Raw genomic sequence first — 16069 nt, 5'->3', positions numbered from 1 at the left:
GCCTGGGCAGGAGTGGGACAGATCTGAGGGTCTCTGGCAGAAGGAGGGTCTCTGGGCCAGGGCCAAGGCAGTGGGGGCCGTTCCCTCACTGTTTCCAGGATGGCTTCGCGGGCCACATGAAACCACTTCGTGGGCCGGATCCGGCCCCCGGGCCTTGTGTTTGACATGTCTGCTCTAGTAACCCAGTTTGAACTTAATGAAAAGTCCACAGGAGTGGAGGAAGTAAATAATGTTGTTTGACATCCTAGATAAATACCCTTGGGGGCAGAATGTTTGGTATGGATCAGGACCACAAACGTTTGTCAGATAAGATATCACTTGATTTTCAAGTTGCACGATCCAAACTTAAATCAAGCAAAATTTAAATTTATTTTAATGTAATTTATATATTTTGTAACTTTGTCTAACTTCTAAGAGCATGAAAGAGTCCAGCCCAATCTAATTAAACTCAAATCCAATCTCTTGGAAGCCAATTAGACTGTGATTGCAAGCCCACAAGGAGGACATGAGCAGGATAATGTGTCACATTGACACTGGTCTTCAGAAAGAGGCTGGTGTTGAAATGGGAGGTGGCACAAAACTATTATAACCTAATAGCTGTTAAATGCCTCCAAACCTGGTTAATCCTGGTTCAGTTTCAGAGTATGAATATGTGCTATGTAAATTAACAAAATAGTTTTTTTACCTATACATGTTTATTTTTAAAAAAAAATAAAATAAAATTGAGAATTGTAATTTTCTTACTTTTTCTTTCAAGTGCTTTGTTTCTTCTTTTATCTCCTCTTCAAATTTCTGAAACATCTGTTGTTTCTCAAGAACCAAATTCTTCTGGGTATTTACCTCATCTTCTTGGGATTTTACATACATCAATAATTTCTCCAGTTCAATTTGACTATCCTCACTCTTAATAAATGTGTGTAAAAAGAGGCAGAGAGACAGAGATCATATTATTTAATACAACAACTCAGGACATCAGTTGCATTTTCTTTTGAACAAAACAAAGAAATATTAAGAGTTCCTGCAGCTGTGATTCCTCCAATTCCTTTAGTTTAAATAAGAAAAATTGACCAGGGAAAAGGGGGTGGGGGTGGTTTAAAACAGCAGACTCTCCTTAGTATTAAAACATTTAAAATTGCATCTTTCTTACCTTTTTCTTCAGCTCCTCATGAATTTTCGAAGTTTGAAAATCTGTGCTGATGATTTTTTCTTTTAGTTCTTCTACCATTTTCTTATGTTCTCTGAGAGAATTATTAGCCTCCCTCAATTCTTGCTGCAGTTCCAAATTCTTAAACAACAACAAAAAAAAAAAATAAAGTCACATGCAATCAAGTTGACCGCTGCATTTTAATAAAATCCTAATCTAACAAAAAGGATGGCAAAGGTGGCAGCAAATTAAGAGTGGCTTTGAAACAAGATGGCGGCAAATAAATTGACCCAATTAATGAATTAATTAATTAATTCCTACCACTGGAACAAGCCTCTCTATAGTCTCACTCAGACGATGGACAGTTTGAACCATGTTATTCTTTTCAGTTTGAAGAATCCCCATCTCTGTTCTCAGATGCTCTTTTTCTTGGCTGATGTATTTGACGTTTTCTTCAGTGCTCTGAAGCTTCTGAACCAGCTCGGCTTTCTCCCTCTGCAGGGCTTCCATTTGAGAGTCAGGGATAACTTCCAGCTGTTCTGCATCTTTCATGCTCCCTACATTCTGCTGACTTCCCTCTTCTTTCAGGCGGAGCAGTTGCTGCAGCTCGAGGGAATTGTTTTCCAGGAGTTGGATCTGAAACATGATTTTTATGAAGAAGAATTAGGCTATTTTGCATTTATTCCTGATTATTTGGGAGCAAGTCCAAAACTTCTGATTATTTAGAAATACTGGAAGAAAGGCACCAAGAGTGTAGAGCAGAGACATTTTTTTAAATAATCAGAATCCAGAGCTAACATTTTTTTTATCTAAACAAGGTTTAAATTAGATAGGCTGATGAAGGAATGGGACGTTATAGATGTCAGGATTTTTTCTGGTTTTCCCCCCCATGTGCATTGTAGGGTTAATTACAAGGTGGTTTTACCCTTTTAAAAATGATGCAAGTGTATTTTGGGGCTTAGTTCTCTGCTTCAAAATGACAGAAAACTGCCATACATTTCCATTTACTGGAGCCTCCTAGAACAGATCCCCAGAGATTGATTATAACATTAGAGCTACAAAAGAGCTACTTTTGATTTAAATCTCCCCCCAAGTATAGTGGGCACAGTTTCCACATTTTGTTTTTTACCCAGCAAATTCATTTTTGGAATTTGTGAAGATAACAATTTAAAAGATGGCATGGTAAAAGCCAAACAAATTGATATAAAGCTAAAAACTGCCAAAACATTATAAGGGTCAGTTCCTAAGATTAGAGTTTAGGCACAATTCAATTGATGAATAAAATATATTGTACAATTGAAGAGTTAAAGAAAAAAAATAAACTAAGAGCTTTATAAAATTATGTAGGTGGACATGGCAGTCTAATCGCCCGGCAAGTGTTGAGATAGATTGGTTCTACTTGGAAACATTATGTGCTGTAAGAAGATTAAAAACAGAGAGTAGTGGGTGATATAGAATTAATCTGATAAGCCTAGCAGCATTGAGAATAGGGAAATGACGAATACCATTGATCTCCATAAAGTGAGCAAAAGAAAACATGTTACTTGGTTATTTTAACTTAGTCCAGTGTCATGGGGCATTGATGTGCCTAGAAGGGAATATTTCTTTATTTTCCATTTAATACTGCTAAAAAGCTGGCACTGCAGAAAGCTGAAAGCTGTTCTAGAAAGCATGTGTAAGAAAGCATTACTATATATTTTAGATTTTCAGTGACTGTGAGATTTAGAGCTCTGCGTAAGACAGTTTGATGCCCTGTGTCAACTATGTGACACATAAAGAATGATCTGTTTGTAATATAGAGGGTTTTTTTTTTAGGTGGCTGTGGGTGGAGGGGAGAGCTCAAAGGATAATAGTTTGATCAGCAAAAATTGTTACAAATAGTTTGGTGCCCATCTTCCAGTGGCAATGGTGTAGTGCGTATGCAGGGATGGCTAGACCTGAATGCAGACAACCTGGCCTTCTCAATCAGCCAGCCAATCTCCAGTTGTAGAACATTTTAAGAAATCTAGAACACTGGACTTAGGAATTTGAGTTGCGCTCCAAGAGGAGTTGGCAAAGAGCTTGAAAAGAGACACAACTGAATACCGTAATTTTGTGCCACAGACTTTGCTTAAGTTTATAGTTTAAGGTTTGCAAATATCAGTTTAATAAAATTTTTAGAATGGTGGTAGTACTTCTCTGGGGGTATTGTGCAAGACACCTGCCATGACCTACTTAGAGCTATCATGGAAGATCGTGTCCAAGAATTTAATTCATTTTTCCTTGTTATTCTGGCAAATAACAGTTTTGGAACCATGATGGTTTGTGTCCAAATGATTCTGCAAAATTGAACCAGAGCTACCAGTGCTACTCTGTGTCTACGTAAAGTTGAAAGGAGATGTTTAGAAAGTTAAATCTAAGTGATCCACCATAACATTTATGAAAAAAAAATGAACAGAAACTGCCCAAACCGTGGTTGACATCCCTCCAGGTTAGAACTTTGCTTTATAAATGACTTGGGCAGCAGGACTTTCAGTACAGATTGAACTGAAAATTGATCAGTTGAATCAGGACAAAATTTAAATTTGCTTATTAAAGAAATTTATATGGCTGCCCAACTAACTTATGACGACTCTGGGTGGCTTACAGGAAGAAAACGCCAAATATGAAACAGAATACACCCCTCTCTCCAAGTTTTAATTTCTTTTATATTTTGTAAGGAAAATTCAAACTTCTATGAATGTGGAAGAATTATGATGGATTAAACCAAAGTCCTATCCAGTTTAGCTTTCTCTTCCCTTAAGACCAATTCCTCTCAGAAGACATCAGGAAGATAATATGTTCATCTTCTGGTAACTTGGAAAAATGCTCCATTCCTCTATTAATCACATTTTCAAAGCTATCATCATTACAACTCATAATCAATTCTACTTTCTGAATATGTTCTGTGTAATTTTGGCATAAGAGTTCCTTTTCATCTGTACAATCTTGAATTTTTTAAATTAGAGACTTTTAGAAATATTTTGAAATACAAAAGGACATATTGTCAAAAAACTCTGAACTTACTTCAAAAAAAATCATTTTGAATTTTTAGGCCATATTTATGAACATTATTCTACTTGTCATTTACTTACTTTTCCTTTTAGTTTTTTTGTTTCTTCTTTAAATTCCTCTTCAATTTTCTGAAACATCTGTTGTTTCTCAAGAACTAAATTCTTCTGTGTATTAACCTCATGTTCTTGTAATTTTACATATGCTAACAATTTCTCCAGTTCTAACTGAGTATCTTCAGCCTTAAATATATATTTAGAAAAAGAAAAAAACTCATCACATCATGAAATAAAATCAGTTGGCACATCAGTTTTTTATAATGCAATTTAAGAAAACACCAAGTTTCAATAATTGTGAACTTTAGAATAAAAAATATTGGTTAGGGCACTGGAGAACTTTAAATGACAGGTGTTTAAAGCGTCATGCTAAATCCTGTCAAGACCAAGTGGCTGTGGACTTTTGAACACCCCAGATTTGAGTTCATTCCATCTTTAGTCTTGGATAGTAAAGGTAAAGGTTCCCCCGCACATGCGTGTTAGTCTTTTCCGACTCTAGGGGCCAGTGCTCATCTCCGTTTCAAAGCCGAAGAGCCAGCGCTTGTCCGAGGACGTCTCCGTAGTCATGTGGCCAGCATGACTAGACGCCAAAGGCACACGGAACGCTGTTACCTTCCCACCGTAGTGGTCCCTATTTTTCTACTTGCATTTTTATGTGCTTTCAAACTGCTAGGTTGGCAGAAGTAACAAGTAACAAGCGCTCATTCTGCCACGCGGCACTCGGGATTCGACCCGCCAAACTGCCGACCATCTGACAAGCTCAGCGTCCTAACCCACTGAGCCACCGCATCTTGGACAACACTCCCCTATTAACGACTGGTGTCTAATCTCTAGGTCATCTGGTACATGCTGCTCCTACTTGAAGAGCAGGTAGCAAGTATGATAAAGAGTATCTTTGCATAATTTCATCTGGTGTCACTGTTGCATCCATTCCTGGATCAGGAAACCCTTCAGCTGGTTTCCCATGTACTAGTCACCTTAAGGTTGAATTACTGCAAAGCAGTCTAGATGGGACTGCCTTTGAAGACCATTTGAAGCTAGTTGGTTCAGAATGCAGCAGTGGGGGCACTGCTGAGAATTCCTTGGAATGCCCATGGAACACTAATTCTAACTGAACTACACTAGTTGTCAGAGAGTTTCCAGGTGCAATTCAAAATGCTGTTTATAATCTATAAAGCTGTATCTGCATCTCTTAGGGTTTCTACCTATCCTTTTCAAAATCATAATAGCTCCTTCCCTGATGACATCTGAAGAATCTTTAAAGGTCTTACAGTAAGGGTTTTGAGGAGCCTTGTTGGTGGTGGAATTTTTATTTTTATTTTGGGGAGGGATATATGGGATATAGTTTTCCAAAGGCTTCAAATGTTTTCTTTGTTTTTCTCTTTTAAAAAAAATTATAAGCTGAACAAAATTATTCTGGAAGCAGGCAGCCTTTAAATCCAATAAATAATAGTAATGCTTTTAAAATGTCACACACATTTTCTTACCTTTTGTTTCAACTCCTCATGAATTTTTGAAGTCTGAGAATCCGTGGCTTTGATTTTTCCTTTCAGTTCTTCTACCATTTCCTTGTGTTCACTGAGAGAATTATTAGCCTCCTTCAGCTGTTCCTGCAGTTCCAAATTCTTTAACAAAAAATAAAGCCACATTTAAATTAAATCCTAATCCAATAAAAAGCACCTGCCCCAAAGGTGGCAGCAACTGAATTCTTACCGTTGGAATCAGCTTCTCTATAGTTTCACCCAGATGGTGGACAGTTTGAGTCATGGTATCCTTCTCAGCTTGAAGAACCTCTACCTCTATTCTCAGATGCTCTTTTTCTTGGCTAATGTATTTGATGTCTTCTTCAGTGCTATGAAGCTTCTGAACCAGCTCTGTTTTCTCCTTCTGCAGGGCTTCCATTTGAGACTCAAGAGTAATTTTTAGCTGATCGGTGTCATCAAAATTTTCCACATTCTGCTGATTCATCTGGAGTGACTGCTGCAGGTCAAAGGACTTTGTTTGTAGCTGTTGGATTTGAGAAAGAATGTTTATGAAGATCAAATGATGCACATGTTTCTGATTTTTTAATTTTCTATGAAAGTAGGAAAGAAAGAATATGCCATGGTTTCAGAGAAGAGACTAGCAACCGTTTGATGGTTAGAAGTCATCTAACCGTGACTTCACTGTGTGGTAGTGCAGTGTTTAGAATGCACTAACTCAGTCGGCTAACTCTGCCGACTGCCAGAAGTTTGATCCTGATCTGCTCAAGGTTGACTCAGCCTTCCATCCTCCCAAGGTTGGTAAAATGAGGACCCAGATTGTTGGGGGCAATATGCTGATTTTGTAAATCACTTAGAACTGTAAAGTACCATATTTTTCGGACCATAAGACGCACTTTCCCCCTCCCAAAAGTGGGTGGAAAAACGAGGTGCATCTTATGGTCCAAAGGTAAGTGAAAACACTTGTCTCCTGTTCAGTCAGCGCAGTTCATCAGCTCCTTTGGAGAGACGTGATTGGATGAAGACATGGAATTCTCTGCCCCACCCCTGTGATTGGTCGGCAGGGGAGGAAATACGGACGTGCCTGCCATGCCTTCTGACTGCCTCCCCCTCCCTGCGCGTGCACATTTTCTTTCTTTTACCTCGCTGCTAAAGAAAGTTTTTGCTAAACTAAACCTCATAGGCAAAGCCGTGAGGAGTTGTCCCTGCAGGTTTCTCTGCGAAGTTTATTGGAAGTGATTTCCCATTTGCAAGATAATACTGCTAATTGTTTGAAATTGCTTCGGCATCTTAGAAAACCTATTCAGGGAAAAGAAACTACCAGTACCTACCTTTCTTTCTTCCTCCCTCCCTCCCTCCTTTCTTCCTTCCTTCTCCCTTCCTTCCTTCTCTCTCTCTCCCTTGCTCCCTCCATCTTTCCTCCTTCCTTCTTTTTCTCTCTCCTTTTTCTTTCTTTCTCTCTCTTTCTTCCTTCCTTCCTCCCTCCCTCCCTCCTTCCTTCCTTCCTTCTCTCTCTCTCTCCCCTCCTTCCTTCCTAGTATACCGGTACTATTTGGTTCAGAATATTTTTTTTCTTGTTTTCCTGCTCTAAAAACTGGGTGCGTCTTATGGTCAGGTGCGTCTTATGGTCCGAAAAATACGGTACTATGAAGGAGTATATAAGTGCTATTGCTGTAATTATCTATATCAGCAGACTGGTTGTGAAATAGGCAGTGCCACAAATGTCAGCAGAGATTATTTTTTTAATTTTTTTTTCCATTCATCAAGCATTCATTCAAATTAGCAGGTTTTCCATGGTATGCTGTTAAACAAAGAGACTATTTTATCAAACATTCTTAATGTTTTCTATTATTTCATTTCCTGTAATACTGTTTCGATGTTTTTATTGATTTTGCTGAATTTTAACGTATTTTATTAATGTTTGGGCACTTTGGTGCAAGTTTGATCTTATTTGTTTCAATGGGTGGGTCAGAACAATAAATACATTGATTGGTATGTACCATTTGGTTGCTTTCTAGATGCTGATTCTTTTCCTTTTCCAAATTCTCCAGTTGATGCTGCAATACCACCTTCTCTTGCTGGAGAGTGATAATGTGCTCCTTGATCCACTGAAATTCATTGTTGACCTCTAGCACAATCTGATTTATATCTTCTTCATTTTGAGTTTTCTTTACCGAGACGTCTTCCAAGTTGTCTGCTAATTTTAGTATCTGCAGTATCTGCAATATCTGCAATGAATATATTTTTCCATAAGTTCTTTGGAGAAAATAAATGAGCAGCCTTTCATCTAACAGAAAACAAGCATCCTATATCAAGAAACTTAACCAAAACTTTATTTTGTCAATACATTTCTGTTACAGATATCTCTTACCTGTTGTTTTTGATCATCAGTCGTGATTTCAAAAGTTTCCTTAGCTCTTGAAATTTGTTTGTTTTTCTCCGCAATGGTTTCTTCAAGTTCTTCGATGTGCTTTTGACACTGCTTCAAAGAATTCTGAGCATTCCTGAACCCTTCCTGAGCTTCAATATTCTTTCACAAAAAGATAGAAAAAATATACATATACATGCATTAGAATTGTGGGGTGCAAAAAATATTTTCTTCTACACTTGATTGCTTTTTTGATACAAGGATGGACAATTTGATATTACATGTGGTAACATAATAGGATAACAAAGTTGCAAGGGACCTTGGAGATCTTCTAATCCAACTCTCTGCTTGACATTTCAGACAAGTGGTTGCCTAGTCTTTTCTTAAAAACTTCCAGGGTTGGATCACCCTCGACTTCCGGAGGCAAGTTGCTCCATTGATTAATTGCCTAATTTTTCCCCCAAAACCCCCTTATGATCAAGTACGAAGATTCAGCAACAAAACAGGCAAGGTTTGGTTGCATTTTTCTGAAAAGTACATAAAATGAATGTAAGGTAAGAATGGAAATGGCCATGCTCAGCGTTTGTGAGGCATGATGTGCCTGTTATCACTCTTAACTTCCCTAAAAGACCAATATTTTTGGCTGCACTTAGTAATATCACTGAATACAATTCTTCCTTGCTGAATCCTAACCATACCCAATCAATTAAAAGTTGCAAAAGAATAAATATGGTCCATAACTATAAAGCCACCTGCTATCTGTCTACTGTTTCTCTACTGCAGATATGTCAAACACAAGGCCCGGGGGCCGGATCCAGCCCGCAAAGTGTTTTCATGTGGCCCATGAAGCCATCCTGGAAACAGTGAGGGAACGGCCCCCACTGCCTTGGCCCTGCCCCAGAGACCCTCCTTCTGCCAGAGACCCTCAGATCTGTCCCACTCCTGCCCAGGCCCCCATAGGCACCTTTGAGGCAAACTATGTAGAGCTGGCCAGGCGCACTCTAGCCACACCCACCCTGTAGGCCACGCCCACCTTGGCCATACCCACCCGGCCCCTTGAGGGCAACCGCAATGCTGATGTGGCCCTCAATGAAATTGAGTTTGACACCCCTGCTCTACTGTGTTTAGCTTACCATACAAATAGTATCTTGTATATCTTCTTTGAGCTGATCTCTCTCCTTCTCAAGGGCTTCCTGTTTTTGTTTGAAGTCATTTCTTTCTTCGGTCAAGACTCTTATTTTTTCTGTAGCCTCCTGAAGTCTTTGCATCATGTCTAACTTTTGCGCCTCCTCAGTTTCCATTTTAGACTCCCAAACCTTCAGCTGATCTTTGAGCTCTTCCATTTCACTCAGCTTCTGATGAGCTTCATCCAGTTGTTCTTTAAGAGTAAGTAGCGCCTCTTGCTCTAAGTCCTTCTCTTGAAATTCTCCATTTTTGCTAGATTGCTTTGATATTTTAGATTACAGTATATATGATAAACACAATTTAATATATTGAAAATGCAACATCAAAAGTTGTCAAATTTTGTAATCGTATTTAATTTTCTTTTGCAATAAACTTAATGAACTGCTTGCAAATGATTAAGGATCAGTTCCTCTCCTCTATATTCTCCTTATATCATCAACTCTGTGTGTGTGTGTGTGTGTGTGTGTGTGTGTGTGTGTGTAATATGTAAAAGTGATGCTGCTACAGAAAGACATTTTCAAGTGTATTGTAACAACATTCTCAATGATCTTGTATCAATAGTTAATGTAGTATAATGGCTAAGACCCTGAACACAGTAAGATTCAAGACTTCTAGCAGCCTTGTATATATCCTGAACCAGGCTAGAATCATAATTAACCCTTGCTTGAACTTTTAGTATAAAAAAATATTGTTCCTCATAGCACAGCCATGGAATATACGTGGGGCTAATGCTAATACTGAGGACTTAACAGGAAAGGTATTTCAGAGGCTGATAACTCAATTTATGCATCTGTCTCTTTTGCACCTATGATTAATGAATTCTCAGTATATTGGGTATAAAAGGCAATTGCTTTGCCATAGGGACATTTCTTGCTAAATCTTTTTCTTTAAAGCAGCAGCAGATAATTCCATTTCACTTTCTGTGTGAAATTGGAAAACTGATAATAACCAAGAGGCATCTAGGTTCCCAGATGCAATTCGATACACAAAGTATAAGGGGTGTAATACTTCCTTTAACCTGGATACAATGTATGGATTCATACAATGCTCCAAATCCCAAGTCTATATTCGCATAACATGCTCTGTCTAAAAAACCCCGTGTTATAGTTTAACATGATAGCATTTATGAACTAGGTTACGACAAAACAATTAGCAGTTTCATGTTAGATGAGCATACTAGACTATACTACTCCAGCTTATTTCTGTTGATGGAGGCAAGGCTGCGTGCACTTCTGCAGCTGCTGAAATGGGCAGCACATTGAGCAATTAACAGTACAACTCTTTCTGGAATGACATCCCAGATATTAAAGGCCAAGACAAAATAGTTTAATGATTCCATTTAAGATCTGGGTGCATAAATTGCAGCACAGGTAGTCCTTGACTTACAGAGTTCATTTAGTGACTGTTCAAGGTTACAATGGCACTGAAAAAAGTGACTTATGAACCATTTTTCATAGTTATGACTTTTATAGCATCCCCATGATCAGGTGATCAAAATTAACTGATTCATTTTTATGAACATTGCTGTGTTTCAAGGTCACATGAACCCCTTTTGCAGCCTTCTATGGGGAAGGCAGATTCACTTAAGAACCGGGTTGCTAACTTATCAACTGCACTGATTTACTTAAGAACTGTGGCAATAAAGGTCATAAAATGGGGCAAAACTCACAACAGATGTCTCACTTAACAACAGAAATTTTGGCCTCAACTGTGGTCGTAAGTTGAGGACTACCTGTATTTGCAGACTGACCTGTTAAGTATGCAATATTCATAAACCAACCCTTTGTGCAATAATGTATGAACAATAATATATTTAACATCAGCAGGTATGGACAAAAATGAAGCATCAAAAAGATCCGACAACCTATCCATTGACTTATCATATTATAAAATGGGCACTCACCTCTTGGATGATATAACTGATGGATGTATTGAGACTTCCATCGGAACAGGAATCTATTTGTGTTTTCATGGATTTGTTTTCTTCAGCCACAACCAAGGATATCTGCTCCAATTTATCACACGGCTGTTTGAGTTCTTCAAAAGCCATGGTGTTTTCTCTTATCACTTCATCCTTGGCTAATTCCATTTTGGATGCCAGTGCTTGAGTTGCTTCATGAACTATTCTCTCTTTTTCAGCAACTTGAGACAGCAACATTTCTTTTTCTGACATCAGCAAAGCAATTGTCTCATTTTTTTCAACAATCTGTTAATAAAACCAAAGGCATACATTATGAACAAAATATTGGAGAACAGCTCTTGCTGTCTTTGTTATGTTTTAAAAGTTAACTAGATAATAATATCATTCTTTGGGTTTCTAGGTTTGCTTCTCTAACTGGAATCAATTTGATGTCTGTCATTATTCCAAAACTAATCAAAAGGTTATCTATCATTATCTTGAATAATATTAAAAGGAAATCTTGTAGAGATTTGTTTTCCTAGCTGAGGTCTATTACTACCTCATCACACTATTGCCAATCAATCCTATCTTCTAACACGCAAAATTCCATTCTCAAAATATGAAAGAAACCAGGAGATAGTGCAACAAAACAACATTGCTTTTGAATCATTAAAGCAGCTGCCTCTTTTTTCAGGATTGGGTAACTGCTTTGGAAGCAGTTCCAGGAGACAACTATTTTGTTGAGAGCAAGTTCCGAAACACTATGTAATGCCCTAGCATTACTGGTGGACACAAATTCTGCTAAAAGTCAATAACATTGTTTACAATGCTGAAATAGCTCACTAATGCTAGAAGTCTGTTTGAGGAAACAGTAAAGAAAATAAAACTTTATTCTGAAAAGCGAAAGTGTTTCACTTGAAAATATAATAGCGCCATAGAAAATGGTATTGCATAATTTCCAGTGATTCGTGCAATAATTTTACCTCTTTATGTAAGATTTCCAGATCTGATCCAGAGTTTGCTTCTGATAAAGCAGTCATCTTTTCCTTTAAACTCACATTCTCTTCCAAAGCTTTATGTAGGTCATTTTTTAAATCCTCCATTTTCCCTTCCAAATCCACACATGGTAGCAAGTCTGAAAAAGAGAGAGAGAGGGGCCAAACTCATCCCAGAAATGAATGACAACTGCGCTGCTGACGGGATTGTTCTATACACAGGAAGCTACATCATGGGTAGCCCATACCATTCACAGTTCTTTGGTTTTTATGCATTTTTTGCAGCCTTACTTAGAAATACTGGAGATTAAATCTTGGCCCTTCCACAACTAAAGAATTTATCTCTGAGCTATAACCCCAGTTTTTATTTTTATACATTTTGGGCATGGTGAAATTTCTTGTTAAAATAGAGTAATTTATATTTAATTTTTAATTTTAATTTTAATTCCATTTATATCCCGCCCTTCTCCGAAGACTCAGGGCGGCTTACAAGCTTAGCAGTAGCCTTCATTCTATGTATATGCCTGCTTATCAGGGCTTTCACACACACCCCAAGCGGCATTATTACAAAGTCAGCTTAATTGCCCCCAACAATCTGGGTCCTCATTTTACCTACCTCGGAAGGATGGAAGGCTGAGTCAACCTTGAGCCTGGTGGCTCAAGGTTGACTCAGCTGAAAGAAACAGAAAATACTGACACAACAACAAAAGTCACTCTGCCTTGCATCCCTGAAAAGTAAAGCTTTGCTGCTCATCCTGTTTGGTTTATTTCCTCTGTTCTTTTTCTCAGTTATGCAGTTTCCTTTCTCCATCTTGAGTTTCACTCCTATTCTACTGATATGACTTCTGGTTTTCAGAGTTTAATTTAGTTTAGTTTTATTGAATTTTTATACCACCCTTCTCCCGAAGGACTCAGGGCGGTGAACAGGGCATATAAATAGAAATACAAAAGTTAAAAAAAGGATTAAATTATTGCCCGAATTAAAACAATCAAAATATAAAAAACATTAAAACCCTAACATTTCCCCCATCAGGCCAGGCCAGCTTGTTCGAATAAATGGGTCTTTAACCCGCGCCGGAAGGAGCGAAGATCCGGTGCCATCCGGAGCTCAACCGGCAGTTGGTTCCATAAAGCCGGGGCGCCCACAGAGAAGGCCCTCCCCCTGGGGGCCACCAGCCGGCATTCTTTGACTGGAGGCACCCTGAGGAGGCCCTCTCTGTGGGAACGCACAGGGCGGAGGGGAGTCGACGCCGGCAGCAGGTGGTCCCCGAGGTATTCCGGACCCATGCCATGTAAGGAGCAATCTTTAATTTTGAAACTCCAGAGCGCGAGAGATTTTTTTTTCATTGTAGCTGCAATGGTTTTGTTGAGAGATGCTGCAACTAAATTAAATCTCTCATCAAAAGTTTATGAGGTACATGAAAACCTATGTCAATGCTTTGACAATGGATGTTGTTGCTCTGACAACGGGAGAACCAGCAGCCATTTTTTACTTTTGTCTTTCTATTCTTTCAGAGTTCAGATGTAGAAGGGGGGATGGGGTAAATGCCTAAGGGTTTAGCTAGCCATAACAATGTTCTGATAAGGTTTTGGCGGCTGAGGGGCCTGAGAGAAAAGCCTGTGGTTTGTGCTAATTGGGTAATGTGATTTATGACAGCCTTTGTGGGGTGGGAATTGCAATTTGTTACTTTGTATCTGGAAGGAGGGAATCCCATTCTTGGGTTCAACTATGTAAGTGCCAGATACTTTGCTTCCTAATAAAATGTTCTTTAAGGAAGTTCTTTTACTGGTTTCATCTATGGAACCATGACAACCTAAGCATATTTGATAAGCTTTAAAATACTACAAAACCAACATATCACCTTCACTAGATTTTTCTTTAAAATCTCAGTTTGGAAAGGGGAGAAGGCCCAAACTCTGCACAAGAAACAACTGCAAAAACAAAGTCAAATCAAGAAACAAACAAAACCTAAAAAAATAAAAGTAAAGCAACAAGGCAGAAAAAAATAAGACACCTTCCCACTCAGACTTCTCAGAAGCCTTCCTGATCAATGCAGCTTAATTTAATGCAACCTTTCCCAACTTGATGTATACTCCACATGTGCTGGAATTACAGCTCCCAATATTCCTACCAGCATTCTACTGACTTTAAGTTATAAAACATTTTCTCAGCATTTGGGGGTTATATAAAGTGAATAGTAGTACCTTTTGAATTGTTAACTTCCACCAGTGATGTCAGCTTTGCATTTTCTTGATAGTAGTATTGCAGTTCTTTTTGGAGATCAGACTGCATTTTTTTATGGGTGACTTTTCCAGCTTCTAACTGGGTCTTGAGGCTTCCAAGTTCTTTTTCCATTTGATTGTAAGTATCTGAGAGCTGGTTCTATGTGGGGATAAGTTAGAGTAGTACGAACATGAGCATCCAAGTGCAAATTGGCAATGTTCAACAACAAACCTGTATATCTGAGGACCATTGTCACGGGAGTTGTGTGATCTCCGCTTTCTGGCTTACAGGAAAACCATCTTACGCAGCATTGTTTCAACACCCCCCCCCCCCCCCCGCAATTGTCACTAGATTCCTTTTAGTAATTATAAGGCAGCATAATCTACAAGATGATATGAGATCTTAAACTTAAATCTCTATTGCAGTAGGCTCCTTAATGTTATCTTCTACTTGCATCTACATCAGATCCTGGGGAAAGATGCCCTCAAGTTTTTTATTGATTCGCTTGCCATTTACATCAGGGGTCCCCAAACCCCGGTCCATGGACCGGTACCAAGCCATGGCATGCCGGCAACCCGGCCATACAAACAAGCAAAGCCTCATCGGTGTGATGCAGGCAGCACACAAAACCACGCCCCTTCCGGTCTGCAGAAAAACCTCTCTCCACCTAACCGATCCCTGGTGCCCAAAAGGTTGGGGACCTCTGATTTACATAACAGTCTTGTAATGAGAAACAAATAGCTATTTTACAAACATGTTACAAACATGTTCTGGAGTTTTGAAGTTGTTTTTTTTTTAAAAAAAATATATAGAACTGATTTTCAGCAGCTAATGCTACTAATTTTTACCATTTTTTCTTTCAGTGTTATATTTTCACTTCGGAGGAATGCAGATTCTTTCTTGGCATCCAGGGCAACTGTTTCAGCATCTCTAAGAGACTGCTTTAACTCTTGGACTTCATCCAGATTTTTCCTTGGAGTTTGCTGCAAGCATGAGGATTATGATAGTGTGCTTTAAGCAGAGATAAATATTCCATCAATGAAAAATAAAAGCTAATTTTATTGTAAGGTTGATGGGTTGTGGTCAGAAAAGTCAAGGATGATTCATAAATTTATTTTCACAGTTTCTACATCACGATGAATTTCAATTTTCCAAAACCAGACACACACACACACACACACACACACACACACACAGAGAGAGAGAGAGAGAGAGAGAGAGAGAGAGAGAGGCTTCATTTTGTTACTTTGGTTATCTCAAAACAGGACAAAATATCAGCAAAATGTTCACTTTTTAGAGAAATTCTGATCACTTTTATTTTGAAAGTCAAAATCACTTTAGAATTGCATCCTCAGCCATAATATGCTAATAACATGCTAACTAATACCATTATATTTATATGAGAAAAAATCATGTAGATTTGTAGAAAATGTTTTGCCCCCAAATTTCTATACAGGAATCCTTAACTTTCAACACTTCATTTAGTGACCGTTCAAAGTTACGGCTCTGAAAAAACTGAATCATGACCATTTTTCATACTTATGACCATTGCTGCATTCCCATGGCCATATGATCACCTTTTATATCTTTCTGACAAGCAAAGCCAATGGAGAAGCCAGATTCACTTAACAATGAAGTCATTAATTTAACAACTGCAGTGATTTACTTAACAACTGTGACAAGATA

General features: G+C 38.4%; 1 protein-coding gene across 1 annotated transcript in view; it reads right to left on the bottom strand.

The window, feature by feature from the left end:
* The window catches only part of CENPE (centromere protein E), a gene marked incomplete at its 5' end in the record, with an annotated part of 60505 nt that overhangs the window by 25477 nt on the left and 18959 nt on the right, over positions 1–16069 (bottom strand). The window contains 12 exons of the mRNA XM_083367059.1: positions 1148–1285; positions 1466–1780; positions 4258–4416; positions 5718–5855; positions 5944–6237; positions 7712–7939; positions 8083–8241; positions 9213–9524; positions 11168–11470; positions 12148–12299; positions 14365–14542; positions 15232–15366. Of these exons, the coding sequence (XP_083223185.1) occupies positions 1148–1285; positions 1466–1780; positions 4258–4416; positions 5718–5855; positions 5944–6237; positions 7712–7939; positions 8083–8241; positions 9213–9524; positions 11168–11470; positions 12148–12299; positions 14365–14542; positions 15232–15366 (2511 nt within the window). The remainder of the gene's footprint in view (positions 1–1147; positions 1286–1465; positions 1781–4257; positions 4417–5717; positions 5856–5943; positions 6238–7711; positions 7940–8082; positions 8242–9212; positions 9525–11167; positions 11471–12147; positions 12300–14364; positions 14543–15231; positions 15367–16069) is intronic.

This window comes from Vipera ursinii (genome assembly GCF_947247035.1).
Source record: "Vipera ursinii genome assembly, chromosome: 7".
In the NCBI taxonomy this organism is placed as follows: Eukaryota; Metazoa; Chordata; class Lepidosauria; order Squamata; family Viperidae; genus Vipera; species Vipera ursinii.
Note: the sequence above shows the minus strand (reverse complement) of the source record. Positions and strands in the feature narration are given on the sequence as shown.